This window comes from Andrographis paniculata, unplaced genomic scaffold (assembly GCF_009805555.1).
Source record: "Andrographis paniculata isolate CXL003 unplaced genomic scaffold, ASM980555v1 Contig21END, whole genome shotgun sequence".
In the NCBI taxonomy this organism is placed as follows: Eukaryota; Viridiplantae; Streptophyta; class Magnoliopsida; order Lamiales; family Acanthaceae; genus Andrographis; species Andrographis paniculata.
In genome coordinates this window covers 2,803,364-2,829,087 of record NW_026137502.1, presented here as the reverse complement: position 1 = coordinate 2,829,087, position 25,724 = coordinate 2,803,364, and the positions used below count along the sequence as shown (strand labels likewise).

Sequence of the window (25,724 nt, the reverse complement as noted above, 5' to 3'; positions counted from 1 at the left end):
TTGAGCATTCGATCTCGAATTCGAATCATTCAACCCTATAGTCGCATCATAGTTGGTTTCATATCTTAAATTTCATTGTTTTTTGAAAAAAAAATAAAAAATTATATACTAATCATATTTTTAATTTTTAAATTTATAATTTTTTAAATATTTAGTTGTATTATTTAATTATCTTAATTTTAATTTATAATTATACTAATTATTTTAATTTAAAAATTTCATATCGACCATGTATATGACATAATATCGGAAATAAAGAGAATACTTATATATAATTATATAAGAAGGGGTTACGTAGAGCTGTTAAACAAACCGAGTCGTTCGTAAACTCGGCTCGGTTAAAGCTCGTGCGCTAATGTTAACGAATCGAGCCGAACAACATAAACAAGCTCGTTTGATTAATGAACGAGCCCGAACTTTGTTCCCGAGCATTCGTTTAAATAATATATTTATTATATACATATAAAATTATAATTTATAAATAAATAAAATATTAATTTAAAATATATAAATAAAATAATTTAAAGTTTTCTTTATAATTTATATATAAATTTTAAAAAATAAGACAAACAAGTTCGAATGAACTCGAACGAGCTTAATCGAGCCTAAACGAGCCGAACACGAATACGAACTTAAACAACAAAAATTCTTAACAATCCGAGTTCGAACACTACGAACGAGCTCGAAAGCTTAACGAACGAACACGAGTTTTGTTCGCGAACGTTAACGAAAACTTAAAATTTGGTTCGGCTCGAATCGTTAACAACTCTAGGGTTACAGTATTGATTTGAAGAAATAAGCACATTGTCAATTTTCTCAATCAACACCGATAAAAGATACAATATGTGTTATATGAAATAGAGATATATATCATTTATACTTATAACCTTTTTTGTATAAACATATACTCTCTCCGTCCCAAAACTATAGTCTTATTTGAGTTTGACACGGGATTTAAAGAATATTGATATTATATTGATAGTTGGTAAAAAATATGAATAAAAAACTTTTTTGTCCTGTGAGTGTATTAGTATAGAAAGTAATATAATTTGTGCAGTAATAATGAAAAAATAAGGATAATTTTGCGGTGATATGAATATTTATGAAAATGAAACTATTATTTTAGAACGGACAAAAATAGTAAATAAGACTATTGTATTGAGAGTGAGGGAATATTATTATATGCTTAATTATATATGAGTTTATATTACATTAATACCTATATATATTTATATTGACTATATACATATCGACCTATTTAGGGGTTATTGTCAAGATTACATATTGAGGTAATATTAATTTTAAAAAAAATTATATTTTAGTCTCATAACTACTTTTTTGTGTTTTCAAAATATTGAACGTAATCTCTTAGCTATTTATACATAATGAATATTGATATGTTATTTTTTAAAATATTTAATTTTGTTCATTTTCGTTTGAAATTTATGAGAATTTTTGTTATTAATTATTAAAAATTATAAAATATTATAAAATATTTATTTTTATTTTTATTATTTAGATTTGAGAAAATTATTTTTACTAAAAAATAAAAATTATTTTATTAAACTTATGTAAAATATAAAATAATAAATTTTTCGTATATATATTTTTATTATATTAATTATTGTTTTAATATATATAAATAAATTAATAACCTTTATTTTTTCTATTTGATTTAGTTTTAAAATTGTATATATTTTAAAAATAAAATAATTTATATGTAATAATTAATAATAGTAATTATTTTAAAATTTAAAAAAAATATATATAAATTAATAAATTAAATATATTAAAAATAATTAATTAAATATAAAATAATTAATTAAATTTGAAGTGTAAATAAAGAATAACCAAAATGCTGAACTTTTGACAAATTAGCTTTTTGGTTCAAAAATTTTTTTCAAAAAACTAATTTATCAACCACCTAAATAGTTTTGTAACTGTAAAAAAAACTAAAAAGCTCTGCCTCTAAGTATTTTTGCCTTCTTATTAAAACTGGTATCAACCAAATAAACATAATTTTCAACCACAGAAAATGCACAATAAATAATGAAAAATCAGGCTTAAAACTATACACGAAAAAAAAAAAAAAAAAAAGATTTGAAAAATGAAAAAGTAATTGTGTAAAGAAGTTAAACAAGGAGGATGGGGATGGCAAAGGGAAAGGATTGAAGGAATCACAGCTCAGGAGGTCACGAAAAGAACAGTGAACACTGACATCCTGACACCATTTTTTTCAATAAAGTTTCACTGAATAATGATAAGCAAGAAAAGGAAAATTCTATTTTTGTTACACTATACTTAAAAATAAACATTTCATGCCATTTCTTCTACATTCTCAAAAGAATCCCCCACTTATTCATCGTTCTTAAAACAGGTCACGTTTTTAATTTTTTCCAGAAAAAGTATTTTCAAAAAATGCCCCACAAAAACTCCTTATTACATTACGCCCCAAAAGGAATTTTCTCAGTCAAATCCTCGAGAAAAGGATTTAGAGAGAGAGTAAGAGAGAGAGAGAGAACTTGCCGGAATTAATGAGCGGCGACGGCGGACGGAGGCGCGTAAGTGATGTTTCTCTGATCAGGCAGCGCGAGCATCGCCGTATGGTCAATAAAATCGTTCAACGCCGCCACGGATTGCAGAAGAGTTCGGAGATCATCGGCGCGCTGAAACCCTAAGTTTCCGCCTCTCCGCACCGCGTAGATGTAGAAAGTGATGCAACCTTTCCGGAACTTGAATCGCGCCATTTCGCAAGACGTCAGGCCTCTGATAAGCGTTTTATTCACTTCGCCGAGCGTTAATTCCGCCGGCCATAACCGTCCGGCCACAACCGCCTTCATTTCCTCCGATTCGAAAACGAACACGATTACCTTGGATTTCTTCGTCCCCAGGCCTAGCGTGAGCGTGTGCCAGGCGTGGTGCGCCAGGATTGTGAAGTTCGTCGGCAGGTAGGCGGCGGAGGAGGCGAAGGATTGTCTGACCGGCGGTAAGGCGAGGAGGCGGAGGAATTCGAGCGGCTGCGCGCGCCTTATTGTGAAGGATTTGACGATAAATTGACCGCCGAATCGGAGGCCTTTCACCGCGTAGGAAGGGCGGAATCCGAGATCGGAGTTGCATTTGGCGGTTTGGTTGTTCGGATGGTGGTGCTTCTGCTTCTTGTTTGATTTCTTAGGCTTTCCTTCCATGGCGGTGGCGGAACGACGGCGACGGCGGCGGCGGTCGGTGTGCTCTGTTTTGATGGTGTGACTGTGACAGTTATAGCGTGCGCACGATATATATATATTATATGTATATATATTGTGCGACTTAATTATTGATTATAAAAATTTAATGAATATTTTTTAAAATGTAAAATAATAATAAATTAAAAGAGAGAATGATATTTAAACGTAACTACAGCAGGTAAGGAGGGCATCGGATCACCTGTTGGAGGGTCTGTCTGATGCCGTGTCCATCCTATAGGAATTACCTCTCTTTTTAAGAATTAATTTTATTTGCCTATTTTAATTACATCATGAATTATATTTAATCATATAATTATAACATATGTTCATGTTCCTTCTTTTCGATAAAATTAAGTGAATTTGGTTAAATACAATTACTATAAAATAATAATATTTTAATATTAAAATAGCGTAAATAGAACATAACTCGGAAGTATTATAGAAGATTTACTAGATAATTGATAAAAATAAAATAAAATATGTAAAAATATAGTAGCAAATAAATGATTAGTTTGATAAATAAGAGTAATAAAATTGTAAGTGAATGAAATTATTTATATAATTATTGTGTATAAATTTTGCAGAAAATAAAAAAAAACTAAATAATTACATAGTTTTGACTAAATACACTTTGCATGTTTTCTAATTTTTATTATTTAATTTTTTTAAAGAAAATTATAATGATTATTAATTTTCCATATTCATTTTATATTTACCAACTGTTTTTATACACAAGTACTATTAAATTAATTTTCAAGAAAAAATATAAGAATAAATAATAGTTTTAGAGTTGACGATGATTTAATAATAAAAAGTGAAATTCGAATATATATTTCGAATTTAACAAGTGTCTGAGATCATGAATTTGTAAACATGCAGTACATAATATTGCTAAAGAAAATAAAAAGAAAAATTGAAAAGGATAACAAAAAATAAAATGATGATCTCCAACGAGATTTATTTGGAATTTTGTCTTATTGAAGATGTTATCTCTACCTCAAACCAGAGCGTCCAGAACCGTTTCCGTGTCGGTTACCTTTGAACCGCCTAAAAAACCGTTTCCTCATCGGTTACTAATCTGAACTGTCCGAAACCGCTTCCTCGTCGGTTACCGATCCGAACCGTCCAAATTTGCTTCTTAGTCGGTAATCTATCCCACCAAAACCATTTCCACGTCGGTAACCTTTGTAGCTGTCGCAAGGCCCAAATTCGGATGAAAACTGTCCGTAGGGGCAACCGTCTGACCGGTCTGACCCTAACAACTATCCAACCGAATGACTCTGGCCCATCACTGAATCGCCACTGGGCCCATCCATTCATATTTCCTAAACTCAAACTCTAACATCATTTTTGTACTTAACAACTTGTCTCCTCCTCCTCTGATTCCCAAACGTCACTCTCGATCGGCGCAAGAAGTGACGGTTTGGAGTCTGCAACAATAATTGGGAGTCTTTAATTACCAATCACATTTTCTTGCGCATCAATTCGGTTGTCGACAAGGTATTCCTGACTCTCTTGCCCGACCACACTACCGACTCCTCCTGAACAACCACCAACCGACCAGCCATCAGCCGACTTTCCTGCCACAAATCCTCCGGCGGTTGGGCTCCCGTCTTTGGGCCAACCAACTCTCTTGAGGCCAACCGACTTTCCGCTGGACGACTGTCTCCAATTCTTTCCATGTGTATATTTGCCTAGGAGGCAGCTTGATAAACCAAGAAAAAACCGTTTTAGTCAGAGATAGACCGAACAACTATCTCCAAAACCGTTTCCTTGTCGGTTAATAATTCGAACCGTTCGAAACTGTATTTTAGTCGGTAACCTTTGTGACCAACCGACCAACCATTGCACCTAAATTGTTTCCACGTCGGTAACCTTTGTAGTCGTCTCAAGATCCAAACTCAGATGAAAATTGTCCGTAGGAGCAACCGTCCGACCGATTTGGTCCCAACAACCATCCGAACAAATTATCCCACCACTAGGTCGCCACTTGGCCATCTATTCATCATTCCTGAACCTTAACCTCATTTTTTTATACTCAACAACTAGTATAAATGCAAAAATTATAGAGTAAAAACGAATCATTCTTATAATAATTCTGTAATCGTTGTTTTTTCAAATTGAAATCACACTATTCACACATTTCAATAAAAATATATTATTTTTTGAAAAAATCAAAAGTAAAATATTATTTGAACAAAATCTTAAATAAACACATTATTTCAAATTTTTGTGTGTTTACTTGTGAGGTTTTGGTTTTGGGTTTTGATTTTAAATAGTAAAATTTTGAATTGAAATAGTAATTTGATGTGATATAAATATATATTGATGTAATATTTTGAATGTTAAATTAGATTTTAGTGTAATAAAATAAATAAAAATTGAATGTTTTTTAAGGGAAAAAATTAGTTAGAATAATAAAATCAAATGTAAAAAACTTATAAGTAAACAAAGCCTTAGTCAATAATTGGATAATTTTAGTTCAAATATTCAGATAGTGTTTTGATCTTTTGGATTTTTTTCAATTTATATATTATTTAATTTTTACGAATTAATTATAAATATATGTTATTTTTTTATATATAAAATATCATGTTCAAATAAATATTTAAAAGAATTATAGACAAAAAAAATCAACACTCAACCACACTCTAAATTACACTTTCAATGATCGAAATATAATGTTATATATGGTTACAGTAGACACGATGATATTTAAAAGAGAGTATGATTAATAAATAATTAAAAATATAGTAGTAAAAATAATTATAGTATAATATAAATAATTATATATTAAAATAAGTAATTAATATAATTAAAATAAAACAAATTATAAATTATAAAATTCATATATAAATAAATTATGTAATCATTTAAAGAAAAAAAAATGACATACAAACTTACAAATTTAAAAATAAATATTGTTTAAAGTTGTATTTGCTTAGAAGATTTTCAAGAATTTTAATTATATATTAAAAAAAATTCCTAAAAATATCAAATTAAATATTTATTTTTATTTTTTTATATTATATTGAAAATTAATTTTACATTCAAAACATCGCATCAACACTTACTTATATCATATTATACAATTATTACAATTCACGATTTTTACTATTTAAATCTCATGGCCAAACAAACACAATGTTAATTTGTTGCATAATTGTTCTGATATTTTTTACAAATTATCCGGAACTAATTTATAAAGCAAAAAACTGGAAAACATGCATATATTTATGTTCACATCATGAATTTGTATCATAGTAACTAAAATAAATAAATAAATAAATAAAAGTGCTATATCTTGCCATTACAAAATTGTTACACGTACTAAACAATTTATTATTATTATTATTATTATTATTATTATTATTAACATTATTAAAGTATTAAATTACATTGCAAATATACACACGCATACGTATATTGTACAAGATGGGAAAAAGTAAACACGCTTTTTTCTTCTTTTTATTTTTATTTTTATCAGAAGTAAACACGCTTTTAGCTATAATAATGGACTTGAGCTTATCATCAAATCTCCGGGTTTTATGCTTCGGGGAATTTGCACGTAGGAGTGCCTGCGATACAATCATTGAAACAAATGTGAATTATATTATAATTAAATTATTTAAAAATATAATAATATGTCATATAATCAAATAATAGTTATAAAGATAGAAAATAATAATAAAAAAAAAAAGAGAATGATTTTAATTTTTTTTTTTGTGTGAAATAATTATTAAATATAGAGTTGACAAATCGACCCATCTAATTTTCTTTGTATCAAGTCTGGTTTGTTTTTAAAGTTTTGCATGCCTATCGCCTGCATGATTTTAAACTGGTTTAATGAAATTTTGGATTTTTATAATTATATTATGTGAAAATTTATTTTAAAAATAAATTAATATCCTATTTTTTTATTTGGACGTCTAACAATTATTATTATTTTTTTTAGATACTAGTTTTACTTTCTTACACTTTATTTATTTATTATTTTTAATCTCTATTTTACTAGAAAATATAAATTTGTTAATTCATAACAAAAAAATATATATATATATATATACAAATTAGACAGAAGTAAGTATTAATTTAATAAATAAAATTAGAATAAATTATATTTTTATTGATAATTAAAAAAATGATTTTTATTTAAATAAAGAACTAACTAAATAAAACTTAGAATATTTAATTTCAATACAAACTATTTTATGTGGGGTTATTTCGGTATTTACTTTTAATTTCATTATATATATATATTTAATTATTTGTTGATAAATTTATAAATTATTTAATTTAAAATATTTTTTAAATTTTAATAAATCAGGTCAAATCAAACACAACCCGACCATCACAGGCCCAAGCCCGTACAATTCAGCATTTGTTTGCCAGCAAAAAATATCAAAATTTCAAATTGTACTTATATTTTACTGCTTCAATGAATCAAATACAATGTTCTATATGAATGATACGTACTCGGATCGACGTCGGTTATCATGCCGAAGCCAGAGAATCCGCAGTCGGAATCCTTCCCGCCTCGGGATTGGAAGTAGTTATTCATGACGTAGGCGGCGTGCTCGCGGATGGTCAAATGGGCCTTCACAATTTGGCCGGGTTGGTAACAATCGCCGCCGGGCAACACCCCCGTGCAACAGTCGGGCTTCCAATTACATACGAACGCCATGATACCCATCAATGCGACGTCGGTGGCATCGTCCCTCGGCACGCACCATTTCTTACCGGAGACTGCATGATGATCCGGGTGATCGTGGCCGTTCACGCTGCCGGCCATCACCGCCACCGCCGCCGCGGCGACCATCAGAATTGCACGTACCGGAGACATATTTATTCTCTATCTATATATGTATGTATATGTATTATTTATTTATTTATGTATGTGTGTGTATATACAAGTATATTATGTACTATGAGAACGGGTTTGTGTATATATAGTTTTTGTTGTGTCGAATGTTTGGCGGATTGGTCGGAGTTTCTTTGGTGGGAAATTTCTTTACCTAAAATGGCTATACTTAATTTAGGATTTTGCGTTTATTGTGAAAATTAGACATAAACTACGTGTTACATGTGTCTTGTTTTCCCACGATCATCATGGTGATTTTATCGTAGTCGTTCAAATCCAGCGAAGAAACGAATTATAAAATTATGAGAGTACAAAATGTGGATTTATTTTTATTAAATTAATAAATAAAAATTCAAGAAAACCATATAAAATTTAATAATTTTTAGTAACAGAAAAAAAGAAAAAAAAAAAAGGTTTGAAGTGCAAATGAATATATTATAAAAATTATATTGAGTCTGTTTACTAAAATTTTTACTAAAAATTTTTAATAGAACAATTTCTTATTAATATTAGTATTAAAAAAAATATAAATATACACAAATTAATACTATAATATATATTATTCATTCATAAAAATTAAATAATTTAACATAAAAAAATTATTTTTATATTATCAATACAGTTCACCATATCACACAAAAAAAATTAATTTATGTAAAAACGATCAATGAACACACTGATTAATTACTTTTATTGTTTGATATTAAAAATGATATATTTAAATTTTAGAAAATAAAAATTTAATATTATTAAAAATATTTATATGAAATATAGATAAAATAGGCAATATTACTTAATATTGTATGTTTAATTTTATATTGTGTTATTTAGGGTGTGTTCGTTTGTAGAATTTTAACAAAATTCTACTATTCATCCAATTTTTTTCCCCCAAAAACATCAAATCAAACACCTATTTTTCATTTTTTATATTATACTAAAAATTAATTTTACATTCAAAACATCACATCAACACCTATTTATATCACATCATACAACTATTCAAATTCTAAATTTTTATTATTCAAATCCCAACTCAAAATCCAAACCCCCAAACAAACACACCCTTAAGTTTATTTCTTATTTAAGGTTACACATTTTCTATAACTAATGTTAATTTTTATTTATATTATTATTTATAAATGTTATAATCATTTAACTTTAATATAAATAATTTATAATTATTTTTATTATAATTACATAATTATAAAATTCAATAAATATTAAATAAATAAATAATTTACCATAAATATCAATTCAAGTTATAATACAAATAAATAAATTAATAAATAATAAAATCAAAATTAACCAAAAAAAATAAAACAAACAAAAATGTAAGTTTAAAAAAATTCAAATTAAAATACAAATAAAATAAAATAGATAGGAACAAAAATTATTTTTATTACCTTCAATATTATAATTATCAATTTTGATCATATTGAATTTTTTTATATCAATTTTGATCTCACTCAATTATCAATTTTATTTTTAATTTATTTATTGTGCCACCAGTAAAAAAAAAAATTTAAATCGGTCTTTGCTCAACATGGCCGTGTTGATTACCTTGCACTTTTAAACACGATCGTGTTCCGAACATAATCATGTTATTGTCCATGCTCATGACACTGTTCTTAACACAACTATGTTCTAAACCATGTTTACAACTAAATTTATTTTTAAAAAAATGTAGTACCTATAAAAAAAAATTGCTAAATTGCACAAAATCTACTTGTGATTTCATAAAATTGCGTCAAATATCTTATATTTCTAAAACTGTGTCAAACTCGTGGTTTCATAAACTCTGCGTCTAACTCCCTCAGCGATCCTTATTTGACGTTATTTGACCTAAATGCGCCAAAACTATAAATAAATTTTGGAATTTCAATTTCTAAACCTCTAAAATTACAAATATATTCTTTTTTCTTATATTTAGCCTCAAAAATAATGAATATAGTAAAAAATAGTTATTTTTTTCGGATTTTAAGAGTTTATTTTTACTATTTTTTAAAATTATATATAAGAAAAATAAATATATTTGTAATTTTAGGGGTTTAGAAATTAAGATTTTAAAATTTATTCGCAATTTTGGCTCATTTAGATCAAATACCGTTAAATAAAGACCTCGAGAAGTTAAACTTAGAATTTATGAAACCACAAAAATTTTAACGTAGTTTTAGAAATATAAAAAATTGGACACAATTTTGTAAAATTAAAGGTAAATTATTATGCAATTTTTTTATTTTTTTATTTTTTTCAAAAAAAAAATTAGAATCATTTGTCCTGACGGATAAGGAGTACTAATGAAGAGTCAATTATCTTGACTTGAAATATTATTTAAATTAAATAAGGTGACGAGATGCACCTCAAAATCAAATCACCATTTCCCGTATTTGCATCCACTTTTCGTTATCTACATACTAAAAATAATTACACCTTTTCAACAATTAATGCCTGACACATTTGTTGTGCCACCTCACCCTTTCAACAAATTGACCGTTGATTCAAATATGTCAAATTAAATATTGATGGCTTACTATGAATATATTTAATTTAAATTATTACCATAGCTGTTACCACCCCGTAATTTTAGTAATTACTCATTTAAACAAGGTGGATGCAGAAAACTAACGTAATATTTTTATTAGGATAAATTAGAACAAATTATACTGAATAATAAAAATTCATAGTAATTACTCTTTTTTTAATCCAACAATTAAAATATTTACCATATATTTTAAAGTGTCTTTATATGTAAGAGTATTTCCTTTTTTAAGTGTAACGGTCATCCGAGTTACTAATATAATGACATTTGTATAAAAATTATATAAATATATGATATTTCTAATATTAAATATAATAACGTAAAATACAAATAGATAACTTATTATAAGACTGAAAAAAAATATTCATATTTATTTATATTCTATCAGATATTTTTGGGAATATATTTTTGACAATATTTGACATTATTTATCAATAATTTTTTTTTTTTTTTCTAGTTAGCTTGGAAAGTAAGTTTAAATTTTTATTTAAATAATATTGATAAAATATTTTATAAGAGAACAAAATTATTTTAAATAGTAATTTTTTTTTAAAAAAAATTGTCTTTAATATTTTTTGATTGAAAGAAATAGTGAAAATTATTTACACACGTTTTATCCAGCAGACAAATGTACGGCCTGTTTCAAAATATATATCTATCCATAAACACGCTTTTCTTTGTTTGTCCCCTTTCCAATATAGAAAACGCGTTGTCACAAACCAGCGTTTTTTTCTTTAAATTCCCAAACTGCAAAATTCTTTTACCCTTACAGTTGTCTTCCACCTCACTTTCTACACACTATTCCAATCCAAACCCTTCTCCACCGTCCATGGCTCCTCCCACCGCCGCCGCCGCCGCGGTGGCGGCGCTACTCCTCGCCGCCATCTCCGCCGCCCACGCAATCGGCGTCAACTACGGCACCCTCGGCGACAACCTCCCCCCGCCGGCGCAGGTCGCACAGTTCCTCAAAACCCAAACCTCAATCGACCGCATTAAAATCTTCGACGTCAATCCCGACATCCTCCGCGCCTTCGCCGGCACCGGAATATTCGTCGCCGTCACCATCCCAAACGGCGAGATCCCCGCCCTCACCGACGGCGGCTACGCCGGCCAATACGTCGCCGCCAACATCCTCCCCTTCCACCCCCAGACCAAAATCAATTACATCCTCGTCGGCAACGAGATCCTCCACTGGGGCCCACAGAACCTCGTCGACAACCTCGTCGCCGCCATGCGGTCCGTACACCGCGCCCTCCTCGCCGCCAACGTCACCGGCGTCAAAGTCACGACGGCCCACTCGCTCGGCATCCTCGAGTCGTCCAACCCGCCGAGTCTCGCCAGATTCAGGTCCGGTTGGGACCGGGGCGTCCTGGGCCCGGTTCTTCAGTTCCACCGCGAAACCCGGTCGCCGTTCATGGTCAATCCCTACCCCTACTTCGGCTACTCGCCGGAAAATGCCAATTTCTCACTCTTCTTACCAAACAGAGGCGTTTACGACAAGCTCACCCGCCGGACCTACGGGAACATGTTCGATCTACTTATGGACGCTGTCTACGTGTCGATGATGAGGCTCGGGTACAAGGATGTCGAGATCTCCGTCGGGGAGACAGGCTGGTCGTCGCTGGGGGAGAGCTTCGAGCAGCCGCGGTGCTCGGCGGCCAACGCGGCGGCGTACAACGGCGGTCTTGTCCGAAAGTACAATTCCGGCCGGGGCACGCCGTTGCTGCCAAGGAGGAAAATCGAAACCTACATTTTCGGACTTTTCAATGAGAATCAGAAGTCCGGGCCCTTGTCCGAAAAGAATTTCGGGCTTTTCAAGCCCGATTTCTCCTCGGTTTACGATATCGGGCTCCTCCGGTCCGGCGCCGCTTCCCCTCGCCAGGTAATTAATTAGTTAAATAAATAATTCTCCATATAGACGTTATTATTTCTCTATTTATTTATATTTTTAAATTTAAATAAAATATGATGCAAATAAAATTGGAATGCGACAATTTGTGTTGGATTCATAAAAACATAAATATTTTAAACGGTTTAAATTACTACGTTAGATGCAAGTGTAAAAGTACGCATCTGTATGTGTCAGGTTCACTATATTTGTTGTACTACAAAAATTAGGATTTAGATATGTCTTCCAAACAGTGCCTTGTGGAAGGCTCTAGAGGGATTGAATTTTAATGAATTTGTGCCTAACTGTAATAATTATGGCGGACACGTGTCGTTCAGAATAGGAACATTTGATTGACTGTACTATACGGCTGGAATTTTCTGTTCACAGCAATGTACAAATATTAGCAACGTATACATTTATAAATATATAGAGATAGATAAGTATAAAATTTCATTACAAGATTTTTACCATGCACATGGTTTGTGGTTAAAAAATGACAGCTAGCATCACGTGCAAAAAGGCTGAAAAGGTGCTTATCTGTCTCCCCTTGGATTCTCTAATACGTGTCCCTTCTTTTTTTTTTTTCTTTTTTTTTTATTTTAATTTTAATTTTTAATTTTCTATTTCATTTTCCTCCTTTGAATCTTGTTCTTCTTGTCCCTTCCGATATTCTTTCCCTCAATCTCTACGTAGAACTTTGTCCTTCTGGATTTCCTTGCCGCTCCCGGGAGTCCAACTCCCAGGATTTTGATATTATTAATATTATTAGCCTTGCCTTATATGATATGTCTTGTCTTAATACAAACCCTTGGCGCACAAAACCAGTAGAAGAATATATCTATTTTTATTGGTGAAGTAGGGTGAGTTTGTTTTTGTGAAATAGTTGCAAATTTTATTTTTACATGAGATATATGAAATTGTGTAGAAAATATAAAAATAATAAATATTTATAATGTATTAATTTTTTTAAAAAAAACATGTACAAAAAATATAGAGAACAAATCCGTAGTCTCTACAATAGCGGTGGTTAGAGTGCTGATTGCGTCAAATTTGACCCAACAAGCACACTAACTCCAACACGTTCCATATAGCTCTAGAAGCATTGTGTAGGACCTCGATAAATATATTTATTGCACTGAAAATCAATAATATATATGTAGTTGTATACTCTTTTGTCCCTTAACAATCTATTCATTTTTCTATTTTAGTCTGTCTCGTAACAAAGTATTTATTTATTTTTTTAATTGTACTATCTACTTAACATTACAAATACCCTTCCAATTTATAATAAATTACACAAATGACATTACATTTATATCATATCATACTAATAGGGTTAATTTAGTCTTTTTACTTTTATTTCTACTTTATCCCAATATAATACTAATATTTCTAAAATTTCGTGCAAAAAGCAAATGGATATATAGATATGGGACAGAGGGGGTATTATTCTTTCCGTCCAACCATAAAGTAGTCATATTTTTATTTTGTGTTATCTAATTACAAATTAATCATTTTATTAAAAATACATACTTTTTTTTCTACAAACGTCTATACTTTATCATAACACAAAAAAGAAAAGCAAGCCAAAATTGTATTTATGCTACTTTATTTTTAACTATCCATTCTAGTTAAAATACTATTATTTCTTAAACTCCACGTAAATGTTTACTTATTATCCAAACATTATGTGTTGCATATTGTATTATTTATACATTATCTATGACCATATTGATTTATCATGAAATAAATTTAATCCCAAGGAATGATTAAATTGATGACATTGGTGCAGCAGCCCGTTCCGAGACCGTCGACGCCGCCAACGGCCCAAGGCAGCAGCAAGTGGTGCATGCCGAAACCCGACGCTACCGACGAGGCACTACAGGCGAACATAGACTATGTTTGCAGCCGGCCGGGAATGGACTGCGAAGCGATCCAGCCGGGGGGGCCGTGCTACGACCCCAATACGGTGAGGGCTCACGCCGCCTTCACCATGAACAGATACTACCAAAAGGAAGGCCGCAATGACTTCGACTGCTTCTTCTCCGGCTCCGCCGTTATAACCTCCACCGATCCCAGTAAGTGTCTCTCTGTTTACGCAAATATTTTTGAAACTTTAGCCACTTTTCATTTACCGTAGTTTTTTCAAAAATAAGATTCAAATTTGCTTATAATTCACTTGGATTTTGAAAAGTTTGCATCATATTTTTTTTTTATGTTTAAAAATTGGATAAGGTTTCGTCGCATTTGCAAAAAATGTTGTACATACTCTCTTAACAAAAGAATTTTATGTAATGTTTTGAAAATATGAAGGAGTTTTATGCAATTTATAAATTAGGAGAATAATGATCGCAAATGGATTATATAAGTATTTTTGCATAAATAAAATATGGGTAAATTGATCTTTTTGTCCGATTTGGATTATTTTTATCATTTTAGTCATGTAATCGGAGCTTGTCGCAAACTAGTTCTGTAAGTGGTAATGTTTTGCCGATTTAGTCCTGGAGGACTAAAAGTGCGAAATTTTTTCACTTACTAGAACTAGTTTGCTGCAAACCCCAGTTATATGACTAAAATGATAAATGAGTTCGGTAAAAATTAGTTACCTATAAATTATATTAGTTATTTTTACAATTATAAACTTCACAACTCCAAAAGCTCTCTATTATGGCTTTTATTTTAACAAACTTTCCTTCGAACAAGTGATCATTTATTTGCCTGTCTATTTTTGTCTGAGATTTTGTTTATGTTTATCATTAATTAGGTTATGGGACGTGCAAATATGAATCTTGAAGAATTGGGGCACGAAAAGTGTACTAGTGTATGTAAGAGAAGGACCATTTTGGAGGGGGCCTATTGCCTATTGGGTCGTTTTGGGGGGGCTTTGATCACCATGGATATCTATCTATCTACTCTACCTATCTCTATCTCCCTCTACATATGCTGTAATAATTATAGATAGATAGATAGATATATATATATATATAAATATATAACTATTGATTGGCTCCGAATGATGGTGATGTTCTTACATTATGATTTAATCTTATAGATTAATTTTTTTTGTTCTTAATAGCAACATTGTGGTATGCATTCATGGCTTGCACCTCGGCTAATGTTAGAGGCGGAATCAACCTTCTTAGGGTGCGTTTGTTTGGGGAATTGGATTTTAATTTTACTATTTATCACATTTTTTTTTTCAAAAATATCAAATCAAACATTTATTTTTTATTTTTTATATTATATTAAAATTTAATTTTATATTTATAATATTATATCAACGCTTATTTATATTATATGATACAACTATTCAAATTCAAAAATTTTACTATTCAAATCTCAACTCAAAATTCAAACCCCAAACAAACACACCCTTAGTAGTGCTGACAATTGGTAGGTTTTTATTGGATTGAATATTATTAAACGGAACGTCTGATTCGTATTGATCTGTATATATTTATAGTTGAAGTTTATAATTAAAAATATCAACAATAATTATTCAAATTTTTTTATTTGAAATTAAATTATATATAAAATTATTATAATTTTGTTTTTTTATCAAAAAATAATCATTTAAAATTTTTAAAAATTAACTAAAACTATTTAAAATATCTAAATATATAATTAAATATGTTAATATAAAAATAAACAAAAATTTTTATACAAAATTATAGATGCAAATATATACTACCCCCGTCCAGCTAGAAAGTAAACATATGTTTTTGCGTCATTATATTTAACATTAAAAATATTTTTATATTTATATAGTTTACTCCGAAAATATGATTGTATTTGTATTACAAGAGACTAATAGATGTATCTTTGTCATTTTCTAATTATTTATATTACGTTTTGATATAATAATTAATATTCGAATATCAACACAAAAAAATCACTGTGTACTTTATGGCTGGACGGAGGTAGCATATTTTTTATATAATTTTTTTTATGAAAGTTATAGCCAGTTGATTAACAACATCAAAATTATACATTTGAACAAATTTAAAATAAATTAAAATTATAATAAAAAATAGAATACAATTTAGAAGTAGATGTAATTAAAAAAATTATAATCATTTATCTATAAAAAAAAATACTCACCTCATTTGATGACTGAAATTTTCTCCAGATTTGAACTGAACGTTCCGATGAACAACTTTCAATGTTCATACTGCAGAGATGTATATATATAAATAACAACTCCATATATTAACAAAAAATTAAATATCCACTTAACCATTCCACTCTTCTCTTCGTTCTTATTTTCCTTCTTCTTTCTTCTTTACCCACTCTGCTTCTTCGCCTAGGTTAATACGTAATATATATTATGTTACAAAAATTTAAAAAGGTTTTGATTTTGGTTCGATGGCGGTTATGGGTGAGCATTGGTCGATTCAAATCGAAAAAATCGAAATTTTTTTCGATTTGGACTATTTTGTTTGGACTGTTCGGTTAATTGATTCGGTTCAAGATCGAATTTATAAATTTCGGCTTTGGTTCGATTATGGTTTTCAATTTTTAATTTTGATTCACCAAAAAAAATTAAACTTTAAACAATAAATAAATAAATTATATATTAAGAAGTAATATATATTATAATTTTGAGTATATATATTTATTGTATATTAAAAATTTATATGAATAAATAAAAGTTTGATTTCTTCGGTTTTAAAGCAAATCGTTTGGTTCGATTTATTTGATTTAAAAAAACTTTGATTTGGTTTTAATTTCAATTTTTATAAATAAAAATCGATTAAAATTAAAAGTTCGGTTCGATTCGAACCAAATCGAATTGAATGCACACCCCTAATGGCGGTAAGATTTGAACTGGAACCGTCGATTTAAAACCAGCAGTCCAACCGCAAACCGATTGGGCAAGTAGCCAAGGTTAGGTAGACTTGTCCGGTTTACACCGCCGATTACTATGATTGCAAACAGCTAGTTTGTTAAAACATCGAATCAAAATCGACTTTTTTTAGGAACAATTTCGATTACCGTTTAACTTTGATTACCATTTATAAACAATTGTTACGGTTTACTAGGAAAGAAAAATATCAAGCCTAAAATGATAAAAAAAAAATACATTTTAAATTAATACTGAGAAGTATAATTTAAATTATATATAATTATTTAATAAAAATGTATAAATATAAAATATTATTGTTAAAAAGTATTTAGTTTTATTAATATTAATATTATTTTAATTTTTAAAAATATTAATAATATATAATAATGATTACGTTTGCCCTAATCAATTACGTAACAAATTATTACATATCCATCCACAGCCGCCCGCCGCCGTCCTCTGTCTCCTCTTCCTCCAATTTTTTCCTTTCTTTCATTTTCTTTCTTTCGGTTCCGGTTTGAACCGGAACCGACGGTTTGAAATCGGCTAACCGGAGGTTGAACCGCGGGTTCGAAACCGATTGAGCAGGTCCAAGTTTAGGTGTGTTTTGGGAGAAAAACCACAGAGAGCAAACAAATGACTCACAAGGGTTTTTTTTTTTTCTTTTCTTGTTTTAGGGGTTTATGCGATTCTCCATTCGCATCATTTCCATATCCCTCCGCCGCTGCACTGCTCCGCCGTCCAGCCGTCGCTTCTACTTTCAGATGGCGGATTCCGCTGCCAACAGCAAGGGTAAGTCGAATTCGAACTCAAATTCACCGGTGTACGCCAAAGACGAAGCGTATCTTCAATCTGTCATCCCCAAACGAATTGCCCTTTTCGAATCTATCCAGAATCAGCAGAAGATTAGTCGCCTTGCCCTCTCGCCGGATCCAATTCAGTAACCACCGCAGTCTATTTCATTCCTTTGGTTGTTTTTTATTCTGAAATGTTTAAATTGTTATGTCGCTTCATTTACTGAAAAAAAAGGATTACGTTGCCGAATGGGAAAGTGAAGGAAGGCAAGAAATGGAACACGACGCCACTAGATGTCGCAAAGGAAATATCTAAGAGCTTGGCGTCAAACGCCTTGATTTCCAAGGTGGATGGGGTTCTGTGGGATATGAACAGGCCATTAGAAGGCGACTGCAAGCTTGAGCTGTTTACCTTTGATACTGATGAAGGCCGTGATACTTTTTGGCACTCCAGCGCGCACATTCTTGGCGAGGTAAAGTGACTATAATAGTTGCTATTTTGTTTGAAGTGCCTATCATAACCGAGTTAATTGTTTCTTCTGGGTTGTGCCAGTCGTTGGAGCAGACATATGGATGCCGACTGTGCATTGGGCCTTGCACTACAAGGGGCGAGGTAAATTTTGTGATATTTGTAGCATTCCTCGCCATATAAATATTTTGTGCTATGAAATCAAATCGCAATATTTGGATACTTGCTAACATTCAAATGAATTTTCCCAATATAGGTTGATGATGATTATTTTAATTTTTTGAAGTTAGATGCAAAAAATCATTGAACAAGTAAAAAGTACAAGTATTATATTGGAAGTCTAAAATTTTTGTTTATTCAGCTTATGAATTATTGTTATGCATCTTACATGATACTTGCATGTTCGCAATTCCAGTTTCATTTCAAAACGGCGAAACTCTATATATATAAACAGTATTTTTTAATTAATAAGGTAAAAAATGTAATTGATGCAGTAAAGAACAGGTTGTATGTAAATATGAACTATTTTTAGATTAATAGAGATGGAACTTTGACAATATTATAAATGAAGATTTGGTTTTTGGTTCATTCTATTGTGCTAAAACAAATCAAAATCAGATTGAATGTGGGATTTAATGAAAGAAAATCAGGAAAAATTGTTTGGCTGACGGCTCCCGAAACTGAATTTTCAGTATGTAGTTCAATATTTTACTCCATGTCTGTTACAAAAGGAATTCTTTGCAAGAGCTATTACTTTTATTGAAATTGGCTTTAGATGTTTTCCTTACTAAACTTTGATGATTATTCACTTTAGAATTGTGTTACTTTTAGGTTGCTGCTGTAAGTTTTAATTTGCTCTTACATTCATTGATTTCTGAGCATCTAATATCGAAGCATCTTCATCGTATGCAGGGATTTTATTATGATGCATTTTATGGTGATCTGGGCTTGAATGAGGATCATTTCAAACAGATTGAAGCGGCTGCCAAAAAAGCCGTTGACGTAAGACTCGTTATGCACTTATGCTTGATCTAATTTACTTTTTTTTTTATACTTATTAATGAGCATTTTGCGAGTAATGGTACATTTAACATTTGAGTTCTCTTACCGTTAGAAGGCATGCGATTATGGCTGGATATAAAACTACTTCTCATATTTTTGCCAATATGACGGGCTATTGTGTAGCATGGTTCTTTTTTAGTTCAATGTGTTTTTCTGTTCCTTGTGCTTTAGGAAAAGCAACCATTTGAGCGCATTGAAGTTACGAGGGAACAAGCTCTTGGCATGTTCTCCGATAATCAGTTTAAGGTCAGAAAGTTTACGGTTTATATTGTTTCCTATTTCTATACATGCTCACTGTACACACATAATTGTTTTAATATCTCCCCTGTGATATTTTTATAACACAACTATGTTATATTAGGTTGAAATTATTAAGGATTTACCCGAGGATAAAACTATCACAGTCTACAGATGTGGTCCTTTGGTTGATCTATGTCGTGGACCTCACATACCAAATACCTCTTTTGTGAAAGCATTTAGCTGTTTGAAGGTGAGAACTACCCACTATTAGGAAACATATTCATTCAAGTAAGAAATTCACTTCTTGCGACATTGTTACTTAGGCATCATCTGCATATTGGCGAGGTAATAAAGACCGTGAAAGCTTGCAAAGAGTCTATGGGATATCTTATCCCGATCAAAAACGTTTGAAGGTGATCTATATCCTTAATTTTGTGTTTTAGCATCCTTTGCTATCTCGGTGTGCTTAGTGGTGATTTTGGCAGGAATACAAAGCCATGCTAGAAGAAGCTAAGAAATATGACCATAGGGAACTGACCAAAAAGCAAGAGCTCTTCTTTTTTCACCCCCTTAGGTAAGAGTTGGAGTTTGAACTTTTTCTGCACAATCTGTGATTCTAATTGGATTTGATTTGATTTTATTTTTGTATAAATTCAGCCCTGGAAGTTGTTTCTTTTTACCCCACGGTGCTCGAGTTTGCAACAAGTTACTGGAATTTATGCGAAATCAGTACTGGAAAAGAGGCTATGAAGAGGTAAAGCTAGTTTATTTTCTACTAGAAATGCATAAATACAATATGCATATGCATTGATTACAATACATGTTGCTTAATTTTGATAGGTGTGGACCCCAAATATGTACAATATGCAGCTGTGGGAGACATCTGGTCATGCGGCCAACTATAAGGAGAATATGTTTGTGTTCGAGGTTTGATAATACTTCAGAAAGATCAGATTGATCAATGTGAAATATATGTTGCACAGTAGGAGTCTTGGTGTCTAGGGTAAAACTTAGGGTGGTGTTTTTCTGTCAAGTTGGATGGAAAGATTTATCTGTATTTTGTTGCAGGTTGAGAAGCAGGAGTTTGGACTCAAGCCAATGAACTGCCCTGGCCATTGTTTAATATTTGATCATAGAGTTCGCTCCTATAGGGGTGAGCTGGCTTTCCTTTAGCCTTTTCCCAACTGTTTTATTAGCTTTGAGATAATCCATACACTTCACATGAACAAATGGTCACCTGATTATTGTTTGATTTACTGTTTTATCTTTGGACTGATCAACTGGATTGCTTCAAATTATATGATCTTGTTTTCTTCTCAATATCTACAAATTATGCACTTTTTTTTTCTTTAGCATTCTCCAAATGTTTTATTAGCTGACATAATCCTTAACCTACAGATGAACAAACAGTTCAACTGATTATTGTTTGATTTATTTTATATATATATATATATATTTTATCCGAACTGATCAGCTAGATTACTTCAAATTCTTGATCTTGTTTGGTTCTCGATATTTAGATGATCAAATTCGTCATTTTTCTTGAAAGAGAGGCACATGATTGTTCTGTTTTGGATTGTCTCCATCTTTACAGTTCTCCCTATCTAAAAAAAATAGATAAAATTCTTGTCAGTTTTAAGCAAATATTAACTATCCTTCTCAATATTATATAATCAACCTAATATGTATTTCTGTGAAAATGATTGGGTTCTGACATCCATATACATGTTCTTTTTAATATTTTTATATTAGATAAAAAGCCATATTGGAGGACATCATGATATCCCAACGTGTTTATTGTCTGTGCCAATTTCTTTCACAAAGCTTGTGTAATATTAAATGAAGCACATAACATGATACAATACCATTCTGCAGAACTTCCACTTCGCCTGGCAGATTTTGGAGTCCTGCATCGAAATGAAGCAAGTGGGGCACTTACTGGGTTGACTCGTGTGAGGAGATTCCAGCAGGTATATTTTGATCGTAGCATGATCCTGGAAAGAATAGATGACTTAAATCATCGCTATTAGCCAAAGTTTTATCCTTTTGTTTTTTCAAAATGACCTTTTTATTACCACTGCCTAATTGCAACAGTGGGTGCTTGAGTTTCTACTTATGAATTGTTGTTGTAGTTCAGATGAACATTCTGGTTGTCATAGTTTACTTGTGGATGCTATGTGTTTTTACTTTTTGACTGGTTGGGCAAATCATCTGACACTAGAATTTTGGTACAGGATGATGCTCATATTTTCTGTCGGGAGTCTCAAGTAAGATGAATTTTATGATTAATCCAGAATTTATTAATTATGTAAGATATTTGTTTGATATTTTTACTTTTCACAGATTAAAGATGAAGTCAAGGCTGTTCTGGAATTCATCAGTTATGTTTACAAAATATTTGGCTTCACCTTTGACCTAAAGTTGTCTACGGTATGGATTTTAACACTTTAAATGGAAATGACATTCTACATATCCATCCTATATGTATGCACTGTGCAAGTTATATCTATATATTGGCACTAAAATCTCATGGCTTTCCCACCTCTCTTGATAAACAAGGTCGAACATATGAATGGAATAGATAAACAAGAGATTTAAATGGAATGTCAACATGATCTGTGGCTTTACTGAAGTCTAATTGAACTATGTTGTTAATGAATTAATCTAAACAAGTTCCGCTTTGTGTGCTTCAGAGACCGGAGAAATTTCTCGGAGACCTGGAAACATGGGAAAGGGCTGAAGCTTCCCTTGCTGAAGCACTAAATGAGTTTGGAAAGCCTTGGGAGGTTAGTTATATAGCTTGATATTTCCCTGTTGCAAGCTAATTTTCTCGTGAAACAATGATTTTATGCTAAGAAGTCCTTTATGTATCTGTGTGGGCATATTTGTCGACTCTTTTGGTTACAGACTTTATATCTTATCTTTTTCATTAGATCAATGAAGGTGATGGAGCATTCTATGGGCCTAAGATTGATATTAGTGTTTCTGATGCAATGAGAAGAAAATTTCAGTGTGCAACATTGCAGGTTAGTGTTCTTTCTTTAATTTATCAAGCCAGTCGAGGAGAAATGCAACCTTTTGCAACATTACCTCCATGTTATTCTATCTGGTTGTCTTAATTTCACACCTAACTCCAGCATGAAATATGATCTTCAGAATAAAAAAACATTAAATTGAAGTAAAATATTATCTAGGATTGGAAGAGGTAATGTCTCCCCAACTTACACAAACTGAGAAAAGCAACTACAAACCGGGAATTAAGAGTTCGCTAGAATGAAATTTTAGAAGCTTAACCCCCAAAATGTTCATACTCTACACACTTTCATAAGGAGCAAGGAACTAGAAAGAGAAACTCACTGATCCGAAGTTGAGAACCTGCTAATAGAGATCGTGAATGCAAGTAACACGCCTGGAGGGCCTATTTGTGCCGAAGGGGCCAACATTATGTCAGTGCTGTTTTAATATTTTCTTGCTGTGGGACAGTGAAATCGCATGTTTTTATAATCTTAATTTGACCTGGTCTCAAAAGTTGCATATCTTTTCTTTTGTTGAAGCATTGATCATTTATGAATTACATCACTATGTCAGCTGGATTTCCAACTACCATCTCGATTCAACTTAACATACTCAGCAGAAGATGAAACCAAAAGGGAAAGGCCTGTTATGATACATAGAGCCATTTTTGGATCGGTTGAGCGAATGTTTGCCATTCTGTTGGAGCACTACAAGGGGAAATGGCCTTTTTGGCTTAGCCCACGCCAGGCAATAGTCTGTCCTGTCTCCGACAAATCCCAGCCATATGCTCTGCAGGTAAGCCACTGCTGATTTGACCTTTGTGAGATCCTTTCTCCCCTTCAACATCTGTTCAGCTTTATCAGGTTGAAGCACTATCTGTTTCTGTCGAGATATGTTAATCTAACTGTTCATAAATCGACAAATTTATTATGAGTGTTGTTTCTCATCTTGTCTACTTCATGATAATCACCGTCGCTGAACATAGGTACGGGATCGCATACATGATGCTGGAATTTTTGTTGATGTTGATACGACTGACAGAACAATTAACAAGAAGGTGCGTCTAACTTTGTATCTGCATCATTTGTTATGGTGCGCTGTTCTACTGTATTAGGATTTAGGATATGTGGCACCTACCAATTTGTGTTCCTGTTATTGCCATATTATATCATGCTATTTTAACATTTTTGGATGCATTTAACCTGCACCATGATTTTCCTTGGTGTTCATTTCTTGTGCAATTCTTCTCAACTATTTTTCTATCGGCCAAGTAACTGGAAAAAGTAGTTTGCATTGTTAAGGGTCATACTTAGCCTGTTTGTGCAAATAATGTGATTGTCCAGCAATCACCATCGTTAGTATTTTCTGATTTATGTTTCTCCTGCAAGAACGGTTATGGTAATGATGATTCGGTTTCGGATGTTTGTAGGTACGTGAAGCCCAGTTGGCTCAGTATAACTATATATTGGTTGTTGGAGAGAAAGAAGTCGGAACTGGACAGGTATTCTTACATTACATTCATATAAGTGTCTGATTTTTAGGGGAATTGTTTAATATCTTAGCAATGAATACGAAGATCTCAAATTGGCTCTATTATTCATTTTTATTAGAACTTCGGAAAAACCACTTGCCTCTATGAATAGTCTTTGCATTCTTGTATGATGCTCCTCCAGGTGGCGGTGCGAGTCAGGGACAGCAATGATGCTAACCTCATGAGCGTCGATGACTTGCTGAATCGTTTCAAGAATGAAATAGCTTCCTTTCAGTAGGTAACCTGAACTTAAATTGCAGCTCTGATTTATTGTTGCAAAATTTGAAGAATTTGCAAAACAAATCAATACGCGTAGAGACGAAACTCATTTCAATTGTGTGACTTGAGGTATATACTAATTTATCTCTTCAACTCGGTTGTGCTGCTTTGAATGTGGATCGTTTTTGTTCCCCTACGCCTGACTTTGCATTTGTAGCATGAACTGCTCAGGTTGTTGATATTTTTGAGTTCTAATTTGAACAAATCCTAAAGGCTTTGAAATACGTTGTAATGCTTGAAATGGTCTCTTTCATTGTTGATTTGCAAGATGTGTACATTCCCTCAGGAGTTTTGAAATATATGGTTGCGTTTGGTACCATTGAGAATATATATAGCTGAATCTTCAATAACTAAACCTCTATTAATCCAACGCAGCATGACCCTATGGTCATAAATTTAACCCTCACACCAAAAATAGATATTTAATTTTTTACTCTTTCCGTCCATCTACAAAGTATATGTATTTCTATTTTGGGATGTCAATTTCAAAGTAACTATTTCATTAAATATTTCACTTTTTTCACAAATATTTTTACTTTATATCACATTATTATTTTTATATCAAAAAGTAAGGGGCAAAAATGTCGTTACACTATTTTACATATTCACTGTAATTAAAATACTACTCTTTTCGTTCCAGGTATCATGTTCATGTTGTCGTTTTTGTCTGTCCCATTTTTTTTTAAATGATTATAATTTAGAATTATTTATATTATAGAATAATTATTTTTTACTAATACATTCTTAATTATCTACTAATTACATTCCTCCTAAAATACCGTGTCTACAGTGTAGCAGACACGGTATTTGGGACGGAGGGAGTATTATTTATTAAACTCCGAATCAAAAGTAAATGTACTTAGGAAAAGAATTTTGGCGAATAGAAAAAGGCTACTTCCACATAGAGCTGTTAAACGAACCGAGCCGATTGAAGGCATTCAGGGGGTTATTAAAATTTTGGATTCGACCAACT

General features: G+C 31.6%; 4 protein-coding genes across 5 annotated transcripts; 2 read left to right on the top strand and 2 right to left on the bottom strand.

The window, feature by feature from the left end:
• Positions 1 to 2,109: 2,109 nt before the first annotated feature.
• On the bottom strand, positions 2,110 to 3,294 carry LOC127244928 (uncharacterized). The gene has a single exon (XM_051265525.1). The coding sequence runs from the start codon at positions 3,183 to 3,185 to the stop codon at positions 2,532 to 2,534; it is 654 nt and encodes a 217-aa protein (XP_051121482.1). The 5' UTR covers positions 3,186 to 3,294; the 3' UTR covers positions 2,110 to 2,531.
• A 3,374-nt stretch (positions 3,295 to 6,668) lies between these two features.
• Positions 6,669 to 8,122, bottom strand: LOC127245116 (major pollen allergen Ole e 10-like). Its single transcript, XM_051265823.1, has 2 exons — positions 7,701 to 8,122; positions 6,669 to 6,802 (listed from the first exon to the last, which is right to left on the bottom strand). Exons 1-2 carry the CDS (start codon positions 8,065 to 8,067, stop codon positions 6,771 to 6,773), a joined length of 399 nt encoding a protein of 132 aa, XP_051121780.1. The 5' UTR covers positions 8,068 to 8,122; the 3' UTR covers positions 6,669 to 6,770.
• Positions 8,123 to 11,374: 3,252 nt separating this feature from the next.
• On the top strand, positions 11,375 to 15,588 carry LOC127244826 (glucan endo-1,3-beta-glucosidase). 2 transcript variants are annotated; one of them, XM_051265342.1, is made up of 3 exons: positions 11,375 to 12,506; positions 14,311 to 14,593; positions 15,280 to 15,588. In XM_051265342.1, exons 1-3 carry the CDS (start codon positions 11,454 to 11,456, stop codon positions 15,306 to 15,308), a joined length of 1,365 nt encoding a protein of 454 aa, XP_051121299.1. In that variant the 5' UTR covers positions 11,375 to 11,453; the 3' UTR covers positions 15,309 to 15,588. The 2 variants fall into 2 exon arrangements, with proteins under 2 accessions (XP_051121299.1, XP_051121298.1); XM_051265341.1 differs by having other exon boundaries at positions 14,308 to 14,593.
• A 2,450-nt stretch (positions 15,589 to 18,038) lies between these two features.
• Positions 18,039 to 25,036, top strand: LOC127244917 (threonine--tRNA ligase, mitochondrial 1). The gene is made up of 20 exons (XM_051265511.1): positions 18,039 to 18,301; positions 18,391 to 18,628; positions 18,709 to 18,768; positions 19,537 to 19,626; positions 19,858 to 19,932; positions 20,048 to 20,176; positions 20,250 to 20,339; positions 20,412 to 20,500; positions 20,584 to 20,680; positions 20,767 to 20,853; positions 20,995 to 21,079; positions 21,802 to 21,896; positions 22,161 to 22,193; positions 22,270 to 22,356; positions 22,620 to 22,712; positions 22,860 to 22,952; positions 23,515 to 23,736; positions 23,927 to 23,998; positions 24,371 to 24,442; positions 24,615 to 25,036. Exons 1-20 carry the CDS (start codon positions 18,045 to 18,047, stop codon positions 24,708 to 24,710), a joined length of 2,160 nt encoding a protein of 719 aa, XP_051121468.1. The 5' UTR covers positions 18,039 to 18,044; the 3' UTR covers positions 24,711 to 25,036.
• Positions 25,037 to 25,724: the final 688 nt, after the last annotated feature.